The sequence below is a fragment of the Blastocystis hominis genome (genome assembly GCF_000151665.1).
Source record: "Blastocystis hominis, Singapore isolate B (sub-type 7) whole genome shotgun sequence assembly, scaffold_2".
NCBI classification, from domain to species: Eukaryota; class Bigyra; order Opalinata; family Blastocystidae; genus Blastocystis; species Blastocystis hominis.
The window spans coordinates 889,992-909,836 of NW_013171827.1; the positions used below are offsets into that span (position 1 = coordinate 889,992).

At 41.9% G+C, this 19,845-nt stretch overlaps 5 protein-coding genes; 2 read left to right on the forward strand and 3 right to left on the reverse strand.

Moving 5' to 3' along the window:
• Nucleotides 1-320: 320 nt before the first annotated feature.
• Nucleotides 321-2,839, reverse strand: GSBLH_T00006477001 (uncharacterized protein; the record flags this gene model as incomplete). Its single annotated transcript, XM_013041190.1, is given in 13 exon segments — nucleotides 321-675; nucleotides 753-1,115; nucleotides 1,154-1,282; nucleotides 1,314-1,473; nucleotides 1,492-1,589; nucleotides 1,664-1,738; nucleotides 1,772-1,841; nucleotides 1,874-1,922; nucleotides 1,955-2,003; nucleotides 2,070-2,368; nucleotides 2,396-2,586; nucleotides 2,617-2,674; nucleotides 2,702-2,839. The coding sequence occupies 13 exon segments, from the start codon at nucleotides 2,837-2,839 to the stop codon at nucleotides 321-323; spliced, it is 2,034 nt and encodes a 677-aa protein (XP_012896644.1).
• Nucleotides 2,840-2,898: 59 nt separating this feature from the next.
• On the forward strand, nucleotides 2,899-4,275 carry GSBLH_T00002701001 (uncharacterized protein; the record flags this gene model as incomplete). Its single annotated transcript, XM_013041191.1, has 7 exons — nucleotides 2,899-2,967; nucleotides 2,998-3,069; nucleotides 3,099-3,149; nucleotides 3,179-3,344; nucleotides 3,375-3,916; nucleotides 3,950-4,090; nucleotides 4,120-4,275. The coding sequence occupies 7 exons, from the start codon at nucleotides 2,899-2,901 to the stop codon at nucleotides 4,273-4,275; spliced, it is 1,197 nt and encodes a 398-aa protein (XP_012896645.1).
• Nucleotides 4,276-4,286: 11 nt separating this feature from the next.
• GSBLH_T00006478001 (uncharacterized protein) lies at nucleotides 4,287-5,425 on the reverse strand (the record flags this gene model as incomplete). The annotated part of the gene is made up of 3 exons (XM_013041192.1): nucleotides 4,287-5,167; nucleotides 5,246-5,282; nucleotides 5,357-5,425. 3 exons carry the CDS (start codon nucleotides 5,423-5,425, stop codon nucleotides 4,287-4,289), a joined length of 987 nt encoding a protein of 328 aa, XP_012896646.1.
• Nucleotides 5,426-8,813: 3,388 nt separating this feature from the next.
• Nucleotides 8,814-9,555, forward strand: GSBLH_T00002703001 (uncharacterized protein; the record flags this gene model as incomplete). XM_013041193.1 has 4 exons in its annotated part: nucleotides 8,814-9,198; nucleotides 9,236-9,307; nucleotides 9,343-9,429; nucleotides 9,467-9,555. Exons 1-4 carry the CDS (start codon nucleotides 9,000-9,002, stop codon nucleotides 9,553-9,555), a joined length of 447 nt encoding a protein of 148 aa, XP_012896647.1. The 5' UTR covers nucleotides 8,814-8,999.
• Nucleotides 9,556-10,341: 786 nt separating this feature from the next.
• GSBLH_T00002704001 (uncharacterized protein) lies at nucleotides 10,342-13,780 on the reverse strand (the record flags this gene model as incomplete). XM_013041194.1 has 1 exon in its annotated part: nucleotides 10,342-13,780. The coding sequence occupies one exon, from the start codon at nucleotides 13,778-13,780 to the stop codon at nucleotides 11,180-11,182; it is 2,601 nt and encodes an 866-aa protein (XP_012896648.1). The 3' UTR covers nucleotides 10,342-11,179.
• Between the last annotated feature and the right edge of the window lie 6,065 nt (nucleotides 13,781-19,845).

Here is a 19,845-nt window from a genome sequence, read left to right on the forward strand (position 1 = left end):
TGCTTACGACGAAGGAGTACGATTTGTATAGTAAGGACTTTGACGAGCTGAACGCCCAAACAGAAGAGCGGATCAATCAGATCTTGCAGCACACGATTGTGTAGAGAAGAGAGATGAGATGATCTGACCCGTTCTTTGTAGATCAGGTCAGTTCGCTTGCTCCTATTGGCGTTGTTGTTGTTGTTGTTGCTGTTGTTTTTTGAACAAACAATCCACTCTAAGAACACTTGAAAGAGGAGCAGAGATCGCTCCTTCATTAGCTGAGAAAGCTGAATGCGAAGAGAAAGTCGCTGCGTATTGTTATCTTCCAGATCTACTTCTCACTCCCTTCTTTCATTCCCACTTTCGATCCGTTCTGAAATTCGCTTTTTCAGCGAAGCCAAATCAGCTTCCACCTGCTGAATGCATTCTTCCAAGACGGAAATCTGGTTTACATACTCCGAAAGATTCGCTTGTTGACCAAGCTTGACCAGCCTCACATACGACCTCTCCGCCTTCGCTTTCTTTTGATTCAAATCGCCCAACTCGTCGGTGAATCGCGTCTCATCGAGGAGATTGTTTCGAAGATCGTTCCGAAGCAGCACTTCCTCGTCGTGAATGTTTTTGATTCGCTCCAGCAGCACGCGGATGTCGGATGACAACTGCTCGTGCTTCACTTTGCACTCCTCCGACATTCTACATCTCAAACCGAGCAGCGAATGGCGAACGTCACGCGGCATCGATCCGAGAACTCACTATACAACTGTACATACGAAACCCGATCAATCTGCAGATCATTTCTCGACTCCTCCCCCACATCATGCAATGAAATCATGGTTTTAAAGAAGGCTTGCACTTCCTTTTCTTTTTGCAGATGCGAGAGACCCACATCATGGATAAAGCTCGATATCTGAACCAAATCGCTCTGTAAAATGATCTTTTTATACTGCAGCAGCAACGCCATGGTGACTCGAAAGAGGCCTGAGATTCCCACGATAAACAAATAGTCCCAGATCCGGAACACCAACGAAAACGGCATGTTGTTCGAAAAAAGCGGAATGAACCACCGGGTGACGATGATTGACAAGTCAAAACCGAGCGATTCTAAATGATCGCGAAGATCCGGAGCATAGCGACTAGGGAACAAAAGGAAAGCTAGCTGTACTCTAAATACTTTCGTAAAACAAACACGAATAAAGGGAGGTCTGGAAAGCCATACCCCCACAACCGAACCATCTGCAACCGATCAATCAGTAAAGACATGATCTCGTACATTTGGTTTCGGATATCTTCTGTGTCCAAACTACGTTCAACTAAAAAAGGCGATGGCCCACTTTCGAATTCGATATTGCAGTTCATCTGTGTCATTATCACTATAGTAGCCGTTTAGCTCGGGATCGACTAGAGCGATCATGATCGTTCCAGCGACGTAGTTCATTCCTTGGCAGTAGCCAAGTCCAAAATAATTGTCGCTCACTTTGCGAAGGACAGATTCTAAAATTGACTGGCCACCGTTCTCTTTGTGGCGGAATAAAAGGTGATGAGGAAAAGTGCGACAAACATCACGTGAAATCTCACCTTCGTTCTTATTCAAAAAGGGATTATACCATCTATATACTCGTCCTTCATTAGCCGCTCTCCGTGATAATGAGGGACAATATTGGTGAGAATGTCATCACGAAACTCAAAGCAATAATTGTCCTTACTAATAGGATAGAGTACTTCAGTAGAGTAGAGCTTCAAAACAAGCTCCCAGAAACTACCCATCAGAAAAACACCAGAAGCACAATACTGCGGAATAAAACGATTTGGTTTGCACGGATAGCGTAAAAAGGGCAGAATATTCTCGGGTTTACCCAATCCTATGCGTTACTGTTCACTGTCCGCATTCCACTCTTTCGAGATTGAATTCCGATTTTGCATAGGGAGATAAAGTCAAATCGCTACAATCAAACGAAACTCGCTCGAAGCCTACATCGAAGAAACTTGAAGACAAGCTGATGACTTCAAATACCTTCTCAGACCTAGACTTCTCCATTAGTGATCGAGTTGATTGGTAATAAAAGAAAACTTAAACTAAACAAACATACAAACACAATTCATTCCACACATTGACATAGGAATAGCACGAAAACAACACGAACAGACGACGATACCACAGAAATTGGGTACGGTGCAAGGACATGGCTCTCCAGCTCATGAGTGGAGACCACACACGAAATGTGTAAGCAGAGCTCATTTGAAATGGACCCAAATATTTGGTGAGCAAGTTTGCAGATTTCAAATATCTTACAGAAATGTTATTGTTTGAGCAGTAGCTTGCGACTGCAGAATGTGCAGATATATGGTTCACATGACCCGACACCCCAAAGGCATCAAAGGTGAAAATCTATTGAAGAGTAGAAATTGAAAATACTTCCATAACGTTCCATTTTTCGACAGCAGATTGAAGGATCTGGACAGTTTTTGTTTCATTCCAGGTGAGAGTCGGAGAATCCTGAATAGAATGATCGTGAACAATCTGAATATGGGTAGGGTCAACGGACAAGAAAGTTAGGGCAGAAAGTAACTCTTTTTCACGAATGTCTCCCAAACCTTCGAAATCCCCTTCATATCAATCATGTGCACCTTTAATACCATTCGTATAATACAAAAAGTAAAGTGTGGACTTGTTCAGAGCGAGGATGGTGGGGATCTAGTGATAAACACTGATTACTTCTACCATAAACATGGACTCATCGTCCGGATGTGCCAACACAAACAAACAATTGTGATCGGGAACGATTGGCTTTTTCACTCTCACTAGAGCCCCCGATAACCACACCGCAAGAATGGCCAGGATTCCAAAAACCCGATTCATAATTCGTTTTTGTTCACTTCGTACACTTGAAGTATGTTCAGTACATTTTTATTTTTGAAATGCCTTCCAGAACGGAATTGTATGACATTCTTGGAGTATCTAAAGATGCAACTGATGCGGAAATCAAGGTTGTGATGATAACCTTCACTGAAAGATAGAAAGCATACCGATCCAAAGCTTTAAAATACCATCCAGATAAAAATCCAGGCGATAAAGAGGCCGAGAAGAAGGTATTTCTGTCAATACTGTTGAACTTCAGTTTGTGGCGATCAAAGAGGCGTATGATATATTATCCGACCCACGCAAAAGGGTAGTTTGTCAGTTTGCGTTGTGATGTAGGCACTTTATGACAAGATGGGAAAAGAGGCAGTCGATATGATGGACAATCCGTCTAACATTTCTCAGGAGACATTCATGGCGATGTTGCGAACCTCCTCAGTTTCCATACGTTGTTCTATTTTTTCGCTCCTTTTGTTTTTGCTTCTCGGGTCGATATGGTTCGTTTGTACACAGCACTGACAGAAATCAAATATAGTAACATTGTGCATGCGGATCGATGAATGGATAACTTGGCCATGGTGGGTCGTTATGCTGCCAGCCTTTGTCGTGGATGCATTTTTACTCTACATGTGCATCGGCACTTTCCCCATTCTTTTTGCAAAAATGAAGGAAAACAGAACACTGGATGAGTCGGAGCGTCTCCCGATTTCCTACCCGCTCCTCATGAACATCAATGTCATCATCTTTGTGGTGGCCCAGATCTGCTTCGTGCTGTGTCTCGACAAGGTTTGGAAGGTGAACTTCACGACCGCCCTCATTCCCTACTTCATCTACGCTCTCAAATATATCTACATGCCGTTTTTGAATTCCTACGAGGGGCAGAACAAACTCCGAGACTTCTTCGACGAGTTCTCGAACGTGATTATCGCGCTCACCGTCTATCTGGTGGCCGCGAAGCACGATGGGATCATCAGCTGGGACTGGGAGCTCACCTTCCTGTTCGTGTGGATCTACTACGGACTGCAGATTTTGGTGGCGCAGTGCATGCGATGCGGCCTGCAGGCGACGGGAACGGAGGTGTGGATGGGAAGAGAGACTGAACAGTAGGAGGGAGGGCTGCTCTCGATGGCTCTGGGCTGTCACACGTGTGTGACCATCGTGAAGATCCTCGTGGCGGTGTGTTTGTTGATGAAGATCTCGGGGAAATGGAACTGGAAGTTCACTTGGTTCGCCATCCCCGTAGCGATCATTGTAAGCGAAAAGGGAGGATTGGACCGTAGGCGTTGTGCTTCGCCTCGATGTTCCTCTGTTCGGTGAGCGCTGTGCTGTTTGGAAATGGCGGAGTCGTGATGGAAGATCCTTCCGATTTTAAGGAGCCATTTGAACCCACGCAAGCGACGACTGTTTCAATGGAGACCTCTGTGGATATCGACTAATTCTTCTTTGTTCAACAAACACGCAACGCCACGTTCTCTCCATCCCACAGATCCTTCCATGTGAAGGGTGCTGGGAGCAGGAAAGCGCCATTGCAGAATCGATGATGCCGATCCATCGCTCGAATCTCTCTCATCTCCTCCTCCGTCAATTCGAAATCGAACACGTCGCAGTTCTGCACGATTCGCTCAGGCGACGAGGACTTTGGAATGCACACCGTGCCTCTCTGAATCGCCCAGCGAATCATCACCTGCGCTGTCGACTTGTCGTATTTCTCTGCGATCGTTCGGAGAATGGGATGTTTCATGAGCGGTTCTTCTCGCTGGCCTGTAGCATTCGCGGATCCGCCGAGTGGATAATACGCGGTCAGGAAGATGCCCTGTGAATCACAGAATTCTTTCAGCTCCCATTGCTGTAAATAGGGGTGGAGTTCGACTTGATTCATGGCAGGCTTGATCGTGCAGAAGGAGAGCAAATCCTTCAGTTTCTTCGTTGTGAAGTTCGACACACCAATGGAACGAGCTAGTCCGCTTTCTTTCAGTTTCTCCATTGCACCCCAGGTTTCTTTCAAATTCTCAATCTGATAACCCAAACGACGACCCGGTTCATCGGGCTGAGTACCATTGTAGTCAAAGAAATATCCCTCTTGACGTTTCTTTTCTTCGTCTTCGGGCAGATTGCATGCACCTGGCCAGTGAATGAGGTAGAGATCAATGTAGTCGGTCTGAAGGTCCGAAAGACATTGCCGAATAGCCTTCTCAACGTTCTCTTTCTTCCAGTCCACCACCCAGAGTTTGGTGGTAATGAAAAGATCTTCACGCTTCACCAGTCCTTCTTCGATACATTGCTTTATCGCAGTCCCGATTGCTTTGCCATTATTCTGGAAGTTAAAGACTTTTGGGTGAATGGAAAGGATATGTAGTAGGAGGCAGTATCAATCATGCGGTATCCACATTTGATGGCGGCTGTTACGCATTTGATGGTTATTTCGTCGGTTGTTTCCCAAGTTCTATTCATGAAGTGGACTGTTTAAAAGCACCCCAAACCGATCACAGGCATCTCATATCCAGAATTGAGTTTTACCGTGGAAGTCAAATCCAGCATAGTAACAAAATATGGTAAATTGGGTTGAAGTGTACAATTGTTGATCATTTGACATGATATTGAATAGGAGTGGGTAACTAAGATGGAGTCTAGTAAGAAGGATAACGAGTCTGGTTGTTTTGAGGTAAGAGATAAGAAACTTAGGTTTTGGCTTTTATGAGTTGTTTTTCATTATAGCTGAATGTTGAAAATAGTCTTGCATGATATATCATAAGATTGAACATTGATAAGATGATTTGCAGAGTAATAATGCAAGCAATAGTTGTGACTCTTGAGTGAATAATAAATAAACGAATGACAATAGGAAGTAAGAAATTAAATATGGATCATGGATATATGGTATATGTATGAACGTGATGAGTAGCGAGGAATAGATCAGAACCATATGGAGATAGTAAAAAGCCAGTGAAGACACTAGAAATGAATTCCTTGTACAAAATGAATCACTTCCAACAAAAAAGGGTTGATCATCCGATATAGCTGATAGTTCTTTTACATATTAACTCTAATTATTCTATCCTTGCTCTTGATGGGTAATGCAAACTCAGTTGTCTTTCATATACTATTTTTACCAGTAAGCATAAATATACATAAAGAAAATTGAAATGATGGTAATAAAAAAGTGAATTGATGCTCATTTTTATTAGTTCACATTTTCTTTTATAATCAGTTATTACCAATCGCTAGAATCTATAAAATGAAAATAGGATGGTAAAAAGGTTGAAGGTTGGTAATTCAAGGTTAATATACCATATTCACTCCTATATAATGGAACAATATCAGTAAATAAACCAAGTATCGTTTGAATTATTAGCGTGTAGTGAATCGTGCTTGTTTGTCGAAAATGTGAAAAACGAATTCACTACTATAAAACAAATCATATTCAAACGAATGGTTAAGAAGCAAAAAGGATAATTCGTCTAACCAAAACAAGCAAAGGTATATCGTTATTCTAAACTACTCTAAGGTATAAAACAGATGAATGTTATTTTGTAATATTTCTGTATTATGAGTGACAATACTGTGTGAGTAAACCTTTCTATTTAACTAACGATAGGTCATCCATATAATATAATTCTTAAAACTACAGTAACTCACAAGGCTCAATAGAAAAATCGAATCGATGCTCTTGTACAATAATTATTGATTATCAAGAAATCGTTATAACAATATATAACTACACAAAACACAAAAATTTAAATGAGTAATTTGACAAAAGGCGGAAAACTTGCTTCTAACATAGAATTAGCTTCAATTAAAGTCGAAGGTGGTGGAAACGGCGACGCTGATAATTGGTGGGAATATAATGTCTCTGAACAGTTTCCTATAAAGTCCGTGAAGGAAGAAAATGGAAAAGCACGTATTGAAGTAGATAAGCCTCACGAAGGCTGTACGATAAGAACAACTCTTAAAAACTCAAAAATGGATGGTGAATCAAGTATCTATTCCAAGAAGAACATATTGATGGCAAGTTTGACTTTTGTGGAAGGAACAGCTTGTGGACCTTGCACAATCTATAAGAATGGCTTGGTATACTTTCGAGGTTATTTTAAGAATGGACGTCGGGAAGGTCGAGGAAAAGAATATGACAGAAATGGGAATTTGATATCTGATGGATTTTATTCGAAAGGTGAGAAACTGAATATAGAACCATTATCAGAAATGGGAAAAGAAGGCTATTGGAAAGAGTGTGATGAAAATGGTAAATTGATTCGAATTTGTCAAAAAGATGATTTCGGAAACAATGAAGGATATTGTTATTATTACAATAATGAAGGAAAGAATCTAGATAGATTAGTTCATTTTAAAAATGGATCTGAAAGTTTATACAGTGGATTATTCAAATTATATGATGCATCTCATAAAGTATGGTTTGAAGGTAATTTTGAAAGTGGATATCGCGAAGGTCGAGGAAAAGAATATGACAGAAATGGGCAACTTGTTTCTGATGGATATTATTCGAAGGGTAAGAAACTGAATATAGAACCATTATCAGAAATGGGGAAAAAAGGCTATTGGAAAGAGTGTGATGAAAATGGTAAATTGATTCGAATTTGTCAAAAAGATAAAGAGGGAAACAATGATGGTATGTGTTATTCTTATAGTGCTGATAAGATAAGTCGTATTAGTCTATGGAAAGAAGGTAAAGAAGTGGCTCTATTGAAACAATTTAGTTCCAATATAATGACGGAATATAAAAATGGCCACAAGATATATGAAGGAGAATTCTTGAATGAAATACGAATGTGCTATCCAAGAAATGGAAAAGGTGAAGAATATGACAAAGATGGAGAATCAATGATATTCCAAGGCAATTATAAGAATGGTAAACGTCATGGAAAAGGAATAGAATATGATAATGGTGTAGCTAAAAAAGAGAGAGAATGGATAATGGGTCATCGTATGGAAGAAATATGGATTATTCAATCAATAATGATGATTTTAGTAATAGTTTTTATTATAATTAGTTTTAATGTTCAAGTAGTAATTGGTTCTATTCTATTGGGCGTGCTATTATTGTATTTCGTGTCTCTCTGGAAATGTCAGGAATGGCTTAGTGAAAGAGTTTGTATATTCTTTGATTTTGACGATTCGATTAATAGTTTTATCGAGCGATTTTTAACAGTTGATAAAAAAAGCAAAACGTGTAAATCAAAATACAAGAAAGTTATGAGGAATATACTAGAAAATTGTTATTTGTGTATGATTGTTATCTTGGTTATTGTAATTATCATTTTCATTATCTACAGTATAATAGATTACTACTATGGAGGACCACATGGTATTAAAAGTAACCAAGAATCATACATTGTTGGAAATGGATATGGAAACCAATTTAAACGATTTAAAATATCGAATTATCCAAATCTAAAAACAATCGAGATAGGAGATGATAGTTTCGGAAAGGCGACTACATTTGTAATCGATGGGTTAAGAAGTCTACAAACTATCAAAATCGGAAGGAATTCATTTACTAGTGTAATAACAATACAATTATCAAATTTGAATTCTTTGGAATCAATCGAAATCGGCGATGAATGTTTTGGATCAGTGCAAACATTCCAAATCGATGGATTGAATCGATTGAAAACTATCAAAATCGGTAGCAATTCATTTACTCAACTGAAGCAATCTAACTGGGACTACGAGAAGGCGGACAACAAATCGAAATCATTCCACATATTGAATTGTGAATCATTGGAATCCATTCAAATTGGTCAATACAGCTTCAGTGATTTTGCTGGCGACTTTGAATTGAAGAATCTACCACAATTACAATCCATTCAAATTGGCACAATTGGAAGTGTATCACGAAATTTCTATCATAGTTCGTTTGTGATTCGAGGTATTGATATGATAATGAATATTTGAATAATGCATAGATCTTCCAAATCTACAATCTATCACCCTAGGTGACTCTGCGTTTGGAAATAGTACTGAATACTGTCTGCACAATCTCAATTCATTAGAAACAGTTGAAATCGGCGATGAACGTTTTGAATCAGTGAAAACATTCCAAATCGATGGATTGAATCGATTGAAAACTATCAAAATCGGTAGCAATTCATTTAATCAATTGACCACTGATTTCTTGAGTAATCCTCATTCTGCATCAGAATGGATGGAGAATAGTGATAAATCGAAATCATTTCACATATTGAATTGTGAATCATTGGAATCCATTCAAATTGGTCGATATAGTTTTGGTGATTTTGGAGGCGAATTTGAATTGAAGAATCTGCCACAATTACAATCCATTCAAATTGGCACAATTGGAAGTAGTTCAAGCAATTTCTATGGTAGTTCATTTGTGATTCGAGGTATTGATATGATAATGAATATTTGAATGATGCATAGATCTTCCAAATCTACAATCCATTACATTAGGTAAATGGGCATTCGCTGTTTCTGTAACAACAATAATTGAAAGTATTGAATGAATTCGAATGAAATGATTGATGCAGATCTTCCATCATTACAGAAAATTGAACTGAGTTATTGTGCACTTCGTGGAAGAGATGATGATGATTCATGTTCATTGACACTTCGAAGTAATAATGAGTTGATTGGTTATGATTTGCTTTGTAGATCTTCCAAATCTAACATCAATAACTTCCAAAGATTGGAGTTTCCAATATCCTCGTGTAGTGACATTGGCAAGTATTTCTGAATATTGAATATTGATAGATTTTAGATATTCCAAATCTTCAGACTGTCCATCTACCTATTTCATTCCAGAGAGTTCGATCGAAATCAATTTCGAGTATAGTTTGATTGATTTGATTTGATTCATAGATGTTCATTGGAGACTCGCTGATCTTGTCGAAATCGATGAGTAATTCCAGCATTGGATCTACACAAATCACTCCATTCCATTCCATTCCACCCAATGATCATTGTATATTCAATGCTTACCTTGTTTGTTCCAAAACCCCTTACCGTCACTCTTTGGTCATTGATTTAGGATCCAATCATCGATTGACTCTTTTCCATCATCACAACCCAGATTGGTTTAGCTAGCATGTTCCAATCCTTCGTGTAACGATGTTAAGAATGAAAATAAGGAATAATTGAAAAACGAAAAAGCAAAACTGAGACAATCGAGTATATTTTAATGTTCAGAATAGAAATGTATTATACTGGGCATCTTTCTCTATTCCAAACGATTGAATTGAGACGATCAAGTGAATTTACTGGATCGTACTGGATAGTCTCATAAAATAGTTATTTCTCACAAACACTCAGAGACTGGAATTGAGTGTGAATGGAACTTGTTGTTTCGATTTGATTTGTGTGTATTGTATGAAGACATGCACATAGAATAATCGTATCTAATGGATCTGTCACTATTATGAGAATTGAAACAAATTGCCGATGTATTGTATTAGTATAATCAGTAACACAATGGATAGAAGAAATAAAGCAGTATGCAAGCGATATAGTTGCTGTATGTAACAAACACCTTATTAAACCTTGTTATAGGAAAATACTATTTAACAATAATAATTAGGATAGATTTCACTTATTAATCCTAATCGTCCAATCCATATATTCATTCACTATGTCACCCTGTTGTTATTGCTATTTCTTACTTATTGTACTGGCTGTATAAGTGTGCGATACTTGTTGCTATGTTTCTTACCTGTAATATAGAAAAATACAATCTCTATTTCCAACTGTGAGTTAATTATATTTAGTACTATTATTGTTTTCTATGGTACTTCCACTATTACCCTATCATTATATAAAACCATTTAGACTAACAAGTATATAACAACGATTCTTGTTTGTTATAGTAATTCTCTATGTGCTATCTCTTGTTCTATTCTTATATTATATGATGAATCAAATAATTCCTACATTAGTTCACATAGCAATTGCCTATGAATCGTAAACTTTTGTTTTTCAATCCCTTAGTGTTGTTTCTATGATACTGGTATCCAAAGCGAATGTGAATCTTCTTACTTCTATATTCCATTTGCCATTTTCTTCAAAACTGTCTTTTTTCTTGAAAAGGCTTGTATCAACCTACCAAATCATAATAGTAGTATAGGAATGGCGCGAATATCGCGCGAAACCATTTTCGACCCTTTTCCCGCGGTGAACTATATTTTCGTCCAAAGTCGCCTTTTCTCTATCTGGCTGCCTATTTCTACCATTTCTACCTCGTTGGTCATAACAAGAAACGCGCGGAAACCGACGGTTGCCATTATGGCTAATTTCTGCCATTATAACCTGGCCTCCTTTTTAGACCATTATATGCCTAGCTGTCTCGATGCCCAAAGTGTAAAATTGTTTCCCTTACTTCAATCGGTAATGTCCAAACGCAAGTGTGTGCACGTTGTCGTCCAAGATCCAACGCTTGCTATCGGTGCACGTCATAAGGGTCTTGGTCTGCTCCTTCGTGCTGATATCGAAGGCCTGGTTGTTGATGCGTTTGAAGCTGCCTTCGATCACTGCATCCTCCTTCTTCTCTGCCTCGAGGACACGCTTGTACAAATCGATGTTCTTCACACTCATCCTCTCACCATCGATCACCACATTGCGAGGAACTCCCTTTGCTGCGTTGTGTATCACATGCTTTTCATCAACCAAGCAGTACATCTTCGGTCTCAGTCCAACGAACTCCGTGATACGATGTCCGTTGTGCTCGTCCTTGAAGATGGGACCAGGCAACTTCTTGTTGAAGATGAGGAACGAGTCCAATGAAGGGAACTTGCTCTTGTCCACTTCATGCTCGTAATACTTCACGAGTTCACCATAGAAGTAGCTCGTGTTGTCCAATTCCGAGAAGTCGAACGATTTGTACATGTCACACATCTTGTGAACGATGTTAGCGCGATCGTGCAACTGCACGATGAGTGAATCCGTGTCCTGTCCCAACAGCTCCACGTTATCGAATGTCGTCTTGAGCACATTGCAGTAGAAATCATAGATGATGTGCTTGGGCATGTCCAGAATGGCGAACCCGATGAAGAATGGCTTCTCCACCCTGCGAACCGGTGTATTCAACTTAATACCGATCAGATTCTCGGAATACATGGTAGTCCCGGCGATCATATCGTACCCATGCTTCTGAATGATGGCTTCACGTTCATTCCATGTGTTAGCGAACTTCACTTTCATCCGTTTCAACCCAGTCTCAACGAATTTGCCATAGGTCGAGTTTGCCAACAGCTTGTACAGGCTCTTCTCCACGGTGGTCTTAGACTTCGCTCGTTTCTCACTCAGCATGTTCACATACTCGAAGATGAACGGTGCCTGCTTGAATCGAATGATGTGGTGAATGTGAGTGACACGATATCCCTGTTGAATGCCCAGTTGCAACAGAGAGTAATGTACGAGATACTTGCGACGAGGTACAAGATCGCAGATGAGCTTCGGTGTATTCACCTCTTTCACTTTGTCCACAATGTCGTTCTTCTCTGCGTACTTCTTGATTCCATCGGAGTACATGCCTGCCTTCTGTACGGGGAAGAATGGCAGATCATTGAACTTGTCGTGGAATTCCACTGGTGCCTCGATATCACACTCGATAAAGAATCCATACTTGCCGAACGTCTTGAGTGATTGCACCCACCCATTCGGGTCACGATTGATCTTCTCCATCACTTCTCGTCGCTCAGGTACACCCACCAACTCGTAAGGCATCATTCGATGCATGGCTCCACCGTACAGGTTGTTGGCGTCCAGGTAGTAGATGCCTTGGGACGACGTTGCTTGCTCCTTGTTGTCAATGTCAACCTTGGCATGCCGTTTCACGATCTGTGTGATGCCTCCTCGCAGGTTCTTCAACAATCGCATGAAGTCATCGATATCATTTGTCTCCATCAATCGAATGCCCTTGCTCTCATAGAATTCACCCATGCGATTCAAGAACAATTTCACCAGTTGTTTCTCGGCGAGTCCCTCATTCGCGTTGATGCGCATGATGTACTGAGCCCATTTCCTTGCGAGGGTCATGAGGCTACTCTCACTATGATCGCCCTCCATTGTGACTTTCAAGAAGAGCGAATAGGCCATTTGCGGTGCTGTGATGTAATGCATTGGATCAACACCGAATGCATTCAGTGTGGTAACGCGAAAATGCTCGAATGCATCAGCCATGAGAGTCACATCGAGTACATTGTACAATTCGTAGTACTCACCCCATGTCTTGATATCGAAGGTCTTCCACAGCTTCACCATGTGATCATACTCGTCTTGGGGCATCATCTCTCCCTTTATATCATCAATGCATTGCTCACGAGAAGGAATGACGGTGTTGTTCAATGACTCGTATGATTTGATGAGGCTGTAGAACATGGGTTCTTTCCGTGTCAACAGATTGATGTATTCATCACTCCATTGCTTGCCTCGAGACTCACAGTACTTGCATAGTTGTTGTTTGGTGTACACGTACAAATCGAGGTTCCCTCCGAGTGTCTGCGCGACGATGGATCGAAGGGGGCTGCTGATGAGCTTCAACGAGTCCTTGAATTGAATGCCATTGTACTCGATCTGCATTTCCTTGTCCTCAGTAGTTGGAATGACTTCGAGATTCCCGCCAGGCATCGTCGCGATGATCTTCATGATGAATGTGACATCGTAGTGCGATCCATTGTGGAAATACACTGGCAGACGATAGTTCTTCTTGTTGAATGAGAGTTGGAGATTACACTTGGTACAACAAATACAGATGTACTGCCCAGTTTTGAAGCTGCATATTTTTCCCTTCCCTGTGGTGTATACACCTGCCACATGTGCGTGATGTCTAACCTTGTCGTCCTCCAGTTTCTTGCGACAGAAGGGACACACGGTTGTTGAACGAAAGTCCTTCTCGACCTTCGATATGCTCTCCAATGGCAATTCATCGAAGACATACGTTTTCACACTCCCTTGCAATTGCACGAGATACTCCATGAAAGGACGAAGCTCTTCTTCGCTCTCGTGTGGTGCATGGAAGACTCTCAGTTGAGTCTGGATGGCAGGGATACGAGACACGGCTAGACAGGATAACATGATTGGCTTATGTCTGTTATCGTCATCAATGGCCGACTCGAAGTCAGCGTACACGACGACCGGTGCTGGCATTTCGTATCTCTGGTTTGTGAATCGCAACCGAGTTTCCTCGTTCGACAACTCGTACTCTTCGCTTTCATTGACGAGTTCTCGATGTGCTTGTACTTCGTGATCATGAACGGCTTTGTGAGATCCGAAGAAGTCGTCACAGAATCTGCATTTCACGTTTCTTGCGAGATGTCTATTCTTCACATCACTCTGACGAAAGATGCGATGTTTGAAATCATTCAAGTCCTTGATGTACAAGAAATGCTTGGGAGTGCCCTCGGGTAGATTTAGATCGTTCAAGATGCAGAGGGACAGAAGAGGACATGCTTTCTCCTTGCTTTTGTACACGACATCGCATGTGAATAAATCGAATTGCTCCTTCGTCTTATCGGTGTATCCAGGCAAGAGTGTGACCTCGAATACATTGAATGAGACTTTCAACAATGCCGCCAATGCGGCGAATTTCTCTTCACTCGCGTTGAAGGGTGCATTGTCGCGAATGTTCATCGCCTCCTCCACTTCGTGAATGGTCACTCCGAATACTTTGTACTTATTGGGTTGTTTCCACCACTTGTTGTACACGGTTGCATCGCCCATCTTGCGATTTGCAATAATCTTGTGTCCGCCTTCACTTGCCAGAATGAGACACCGTTGCAGGCATCGGTTGTCATTGATATTCGGGTTGACCGCCGTCTGTCCAATGATAAAAGGTGTGTGGTGCTTGTAGCCCACGAATGTCCGTAGTGGGAACATCTCGACATGGAAGCCGATCCACCCATGGTACACGAACCCGCTTCCCTCTGTCTCCTGTTCCTCTACACCATTTCGGTACCATTTCAAATAGTCCTTGATCCACTCATCGATACGATCTCGGCGAACGATGCGGAGGTGTCCCAATCGATCATTGGTGAGGTAGAGAATCTTGGGATCTCTGTCATGTTCAACATGAGGTTGTATGCCATGATTGTGACGAAACACTGGTTGTACTCACGCATACCAGTCATGATGTACTTCTTCACGATCTCATTGAACTCCTCGCTCTCATCGAATACGAGGTTGATCGGTTCCACTTCCTCATCGCCCTTTTCACCAGGTAGTCGAACCCACAGTCTCTTGTCATCATCGTTATTGAGGCGAAAGTCCTTCTTGGTACGTTTCTCTTTCATCCATTCCTTGTACATGTCTCCTTCCACAGTGTGATAGTACGTGAGTGCATACCCGAGTGACGAGTCGATCACATCACTCAAGCGTCCCTGTGAGACCTTGCGATCGAATCGTTCGAATGCCTAATGGCGCCTCATTTCACGCCTTTTCTCCACGGTGTTCAGGTAAGCGGGTAGGTGACGTTGTCGCTTCTTACCGAACTCATGCCCGTTCCACTCGTACAGGTTTTACAGCTCATTCCATGCCTTGCTTCCTACGAACACGTACTTCTTCTCGTTTGTAAGGTCAGTCACTCGTTTACGACGTGTTACCTGTGCTTTCGGCGTTGATAGTTTCATCCCGAATATCTTGTTCGACAGATACACTCGTGAATCAGGAATGGTCTGATTGGTGAACGTATCGCCGATCATGTAGTACTTGGCGACCAATCGCTTCCAGGTCGACCCACCGATCTTGATTTGTTTCCCGGTCTCAGGGTTGATAATATATTCGTCGCGATGTGAACTCATTTATATAAGGGTCACAAAGTTTATAAGTGAATATACACGCGCGACCAAAGTGAATTAGTTAGGAGACCAACGTGGGGAAGCGAAGCTTCCCCGGGAGACGACGAAGTCGTCTCCCTACGGTCTTCCTAGAATGGGAAAATGGCATGGCCATCTTCGTCATATTCGAATTCATCGATGTCGACGTACTCAGACTCGGACGAGGAATCGTCTGAATCATCGTTTGCGAATATCTTGTTGATGTCTGGATCATTATCGTATGCTTTGGCTTCTTCTTTAGTCATCTTCACCCATTGTCCTTTCACGAGTCTGTAAGTGTCTCGGATCAACTCATTGAATGCTGTGCCACCAATGATAATACGTTTATTGGTGGGTGATAACATTCTCGACTTTGAGAACGTACTTCGTCGTACCCTCAGGCAATGGTTTGTCGTACAAGCGATTCAATTTCTCGTCGTACTTGAATCCACGCTTGAGAAGGTTCCAGAAGCGAACTCCGTTGATTTGAATTTCTCGTCCTGTATTGGGGTTCAATGTGTGAGTAGGTCTGTCCATTTATATATTTATATTTTTCCCTTTAATCCTCGTTATCCCCTTCCTAAATGAAGTACAAGAAAACAGAGAACAACACATGGTCTTCCCTGGTACGCACTTGTAAGGACGAGAATATCGAACTCGCCGATATCATCATCCATACCAAGTATCCGATCAATTCAGAGCATCTATTCGGTTTCAGTGTTCGCATCCCGCGATCGAATGTCAACTGTGGCCTGATCTTGCACGACTATGATTGCGTGGAGATGACGTTGGACGAAACTCGTCCTCCCTTGTTTACCGAGGATGAATGGGAGTATCTATTGCCTCAATTGAAATCCAATGGTCTGCTGGGTGTGCCTCTGAACGTGTTTTGGAGGAATGATTTACTGCCTCTTAATATTATCGGTGTAATGACCGAGAATCGTGCGGTTTATTTCTTCTCCAACTACTATGTTCGCGTGGTCTACAAGGTCGTGAATGATGAATACCCGCCCGAGTTGTCCGATCTGTTCATCGATGATGGCGCGTGTCTGAAGGGTGTGTACGTTCGTGCATATCAACGAAACAATCCAAAGTAAATAAGTAAATGTCGTACATCTTCAGCAGCAATGGAAACAATTACACGTTCAAGAAGCTCGATAACATGCTTATCAATATGCCAGAGAAGGACGGTCATCATATGCTAATTCGAGAGACAGTGGATGGTGTTCCTCAGTATTCGTGGGGCAGTGCTTCATGCATCGTGAAAGCGAACGAAGCATTTGTCTTCGAGTACACACCAGAAGCTACCGAATCATTCAATGGCGAGTGGGGTGGTGATGCTATGCCACCTATGCCGTCCGGATCATACCTGGTGACCACGAATGTCATAACGTACCTTCCCGATGACATGTTCAACGATTGCGACTCAATCGAATCGGTGGTTGAAAAGGGTTATCGAGTGCTAGTCACGTTTGACAATACGCCTATCCTAGACAGACCGTACATCGATACATTGAATAGTCTTGCATCTCATACTGGTTATGCTGTTGTAAATGTTGGTACCTCTCCTGTCCTTCGTACGTATTCGAATCTTCCTATCATGCTTCTCGGTGGTGTGAAGAGCATCACGATCGTTTTCGAACATCTTTCTTCTGGCTCCTCGTAATGGGTCGATGTGATGTTGCTGCCTCTCTCAATGCATTGGGTTCCTTTCGACTCTTGGATCGAGTGATAGGCGGTGCTGGTTGTGGTTTGCATTTGCTAGCCAGGAGTTTCCAATCATAACACTTCTGTGTGCGGTTGTTTCCATCTTTCACTTCGTACATCAATGGCATGATGTGATCGTCAATGTCAACCACTTCAACCAAGTCCTGAGACCATTTGCTCGTCAATGATCGCTTTTCCAGAATGCGAGGTCTTCGTGTCACTCGAACATAATCACCCACATCGAATTGAGGTGTTGTGTCCTTTGCTGTCATGTTGGATGGTTCTGTTTTCTCCGTGTACAAGATGTTGTTGTTCCAAATGTCATTGGGTGTATATCCGATGTCTCTGTTCTTCCTTGCATTATGTCTACGAACTGTACCATCGATCAAGTCGAACCATACATTTTTCGATTGATTGAATGAGGAAGGGGAACCATGATGTGTTCCTTGATATCTCGAATTGCTCGTTCAGCTAGTACTGCCTTATTCGCTGAATCCATGTGATACATGCTGATATCATACTTGTTCAAGATGTTGGTACGAAAGATGGCATTGGTGAACTCGGTACCTCGATCCGAGCAAATATGCTTTGGTGGTCCGTATGTCTGAATGATGTCCTTCATCGCATGCGTGACTTCTGTAGCACTCTTGCTTATCAGTTTCCGAGTCATCAGGTATTTCGAATATCCATCAATACATACAAGGACATACTTGTATCCACGATTCTTGTAGAATCCGGTACTCTTTTGTCTTCCTAATACTTTCTGTATCGATTTGTGTTGTTTTGAATAGAAATCGATAAGATCGATGAAGTATATGTTTCCCTTGAATCCACTGATGATCACTCGAGTTGCACCTCTTCATTTTGGTGGTTTCCATAGTTCCTTGATTTCGTTCTTAAATGAACCGCTTTATTCAATGGTTGAAAGGGTTGTGGAAAAAAATGAGTAAGAGAAAAAACCACAAACTGGTGGTGGACTCGAAATGCAAGGACAGATGTCACTGCCTGTGCGTGTATAATGAGAAGAATGAATCAAGTGACGACAGTGGAAGCGATATTTCCATGAGTCCAACAGAGATTAAAGTGAAATGAGGGGAAGCTTCGCTTCTCCCTGCTTCCTTTTTTCACTTTGGCTTTACACTTCCATGATGCTTACCTTCAGTCGAGTGAAGTAATGTTCGATCGTGGTGTCTCCAGAACGTATGACTTGAATTTTCATATCTACAGGGGCGTACTGATGTGAATATGTTCGTGCTACTCAATGTCGTTGTTGGTACTGGATTATTCAAGCTTGCTTTAATGATTGTAGCTGTCTCGACACCCATTACGAGAGTTGGCACGCTCGTGAATCCTACAAGTGCCTGTTCATAGTTGTCACAACGAAGTACGGCATCGATGGTGATCATGTACGTCTTGTTGGGTTCCAATTTGATGGGTGCAGAAAGGTCCGAACCTTCCGACGTGAGTGCCTCGCTAACAACCTGGTGTCCACTTGTCCAGGAGGTGTACTCGAATGTCTTACTCAACTTAGCTGATGTGGGTGATAACGAGACTGTGCCGTTTTCTTTGACTTCCATGACGTACTTGCCAGCAGTGGATGGGATTGTTAGCTTGGACACGTTGGTCCCATTGTTGTACACGAGACACTTTTCATTACTAGTACACCCGAGGATGTCTTTGTAGACGATCTCAGGCGTGAGATTGGCAAGAACAGGACTCTCATTGCTACTCTCGACCTTGAATGTCGCATAGCCTGCCGTGGTTGGCAATGATAGACCATAGGCAGCACTGTCACAGTAGGTGACGATTCTCTGTCCATCAGATCCGATTCCTAGAGCTTCATGGAAAAGACTTCTTGGTGTGACCTTGTTGAACTGGAAGTCATTGTTCGAATCGGCTGAAAGGAAGAACGTTCCCGGCTTACTTGGTAAGAATAGATTCTTCGAATCACTCTTGGTCGAATTCCAGTTCGGTACCGCATACCAGTCCGACGTACTCGTAAGTTCGAGTGCCTCGAAAATCACGGGCTTCGTCAACGCTTCCAATGAAGGACCACTATCCCGGTCAGTCGTGAGAATGAAAGAACCACTTTCTGGCAGATTGATCGCTCCGAACGCCGAGTTATTCTTGAAGAAGGGAATAGCTCCATTGGTTGGAATGGTAATCGATTGTCCATCGCTATCTTTGAAATACGAGTTATCCAAGGAAGTGAAATCTTCACCTGCGACGGACCATGTGTACACATCGTCAGTCTTGGTGAGCACGTAGTTGCCATTGGTCGACGGAAATGCGAACGTGTCGAAAGAGTTGTCCGAGTAGTACTGGATACCATTCGTCATCTCTTTGCGCCTGAACACTCCGTTCTGAAGATATACAAGTTTCTCAGGTTGTGTTGGTGTTGCCATTTACTATAGGGTTGGATAATTATTTTTTCCCCACAATAAATGGCTACTACAATTCCTCCTGTGCATAACTACGAATCGCAGATTGTGTTCAGCAATCAGTCCAATAACATCAAGTCGA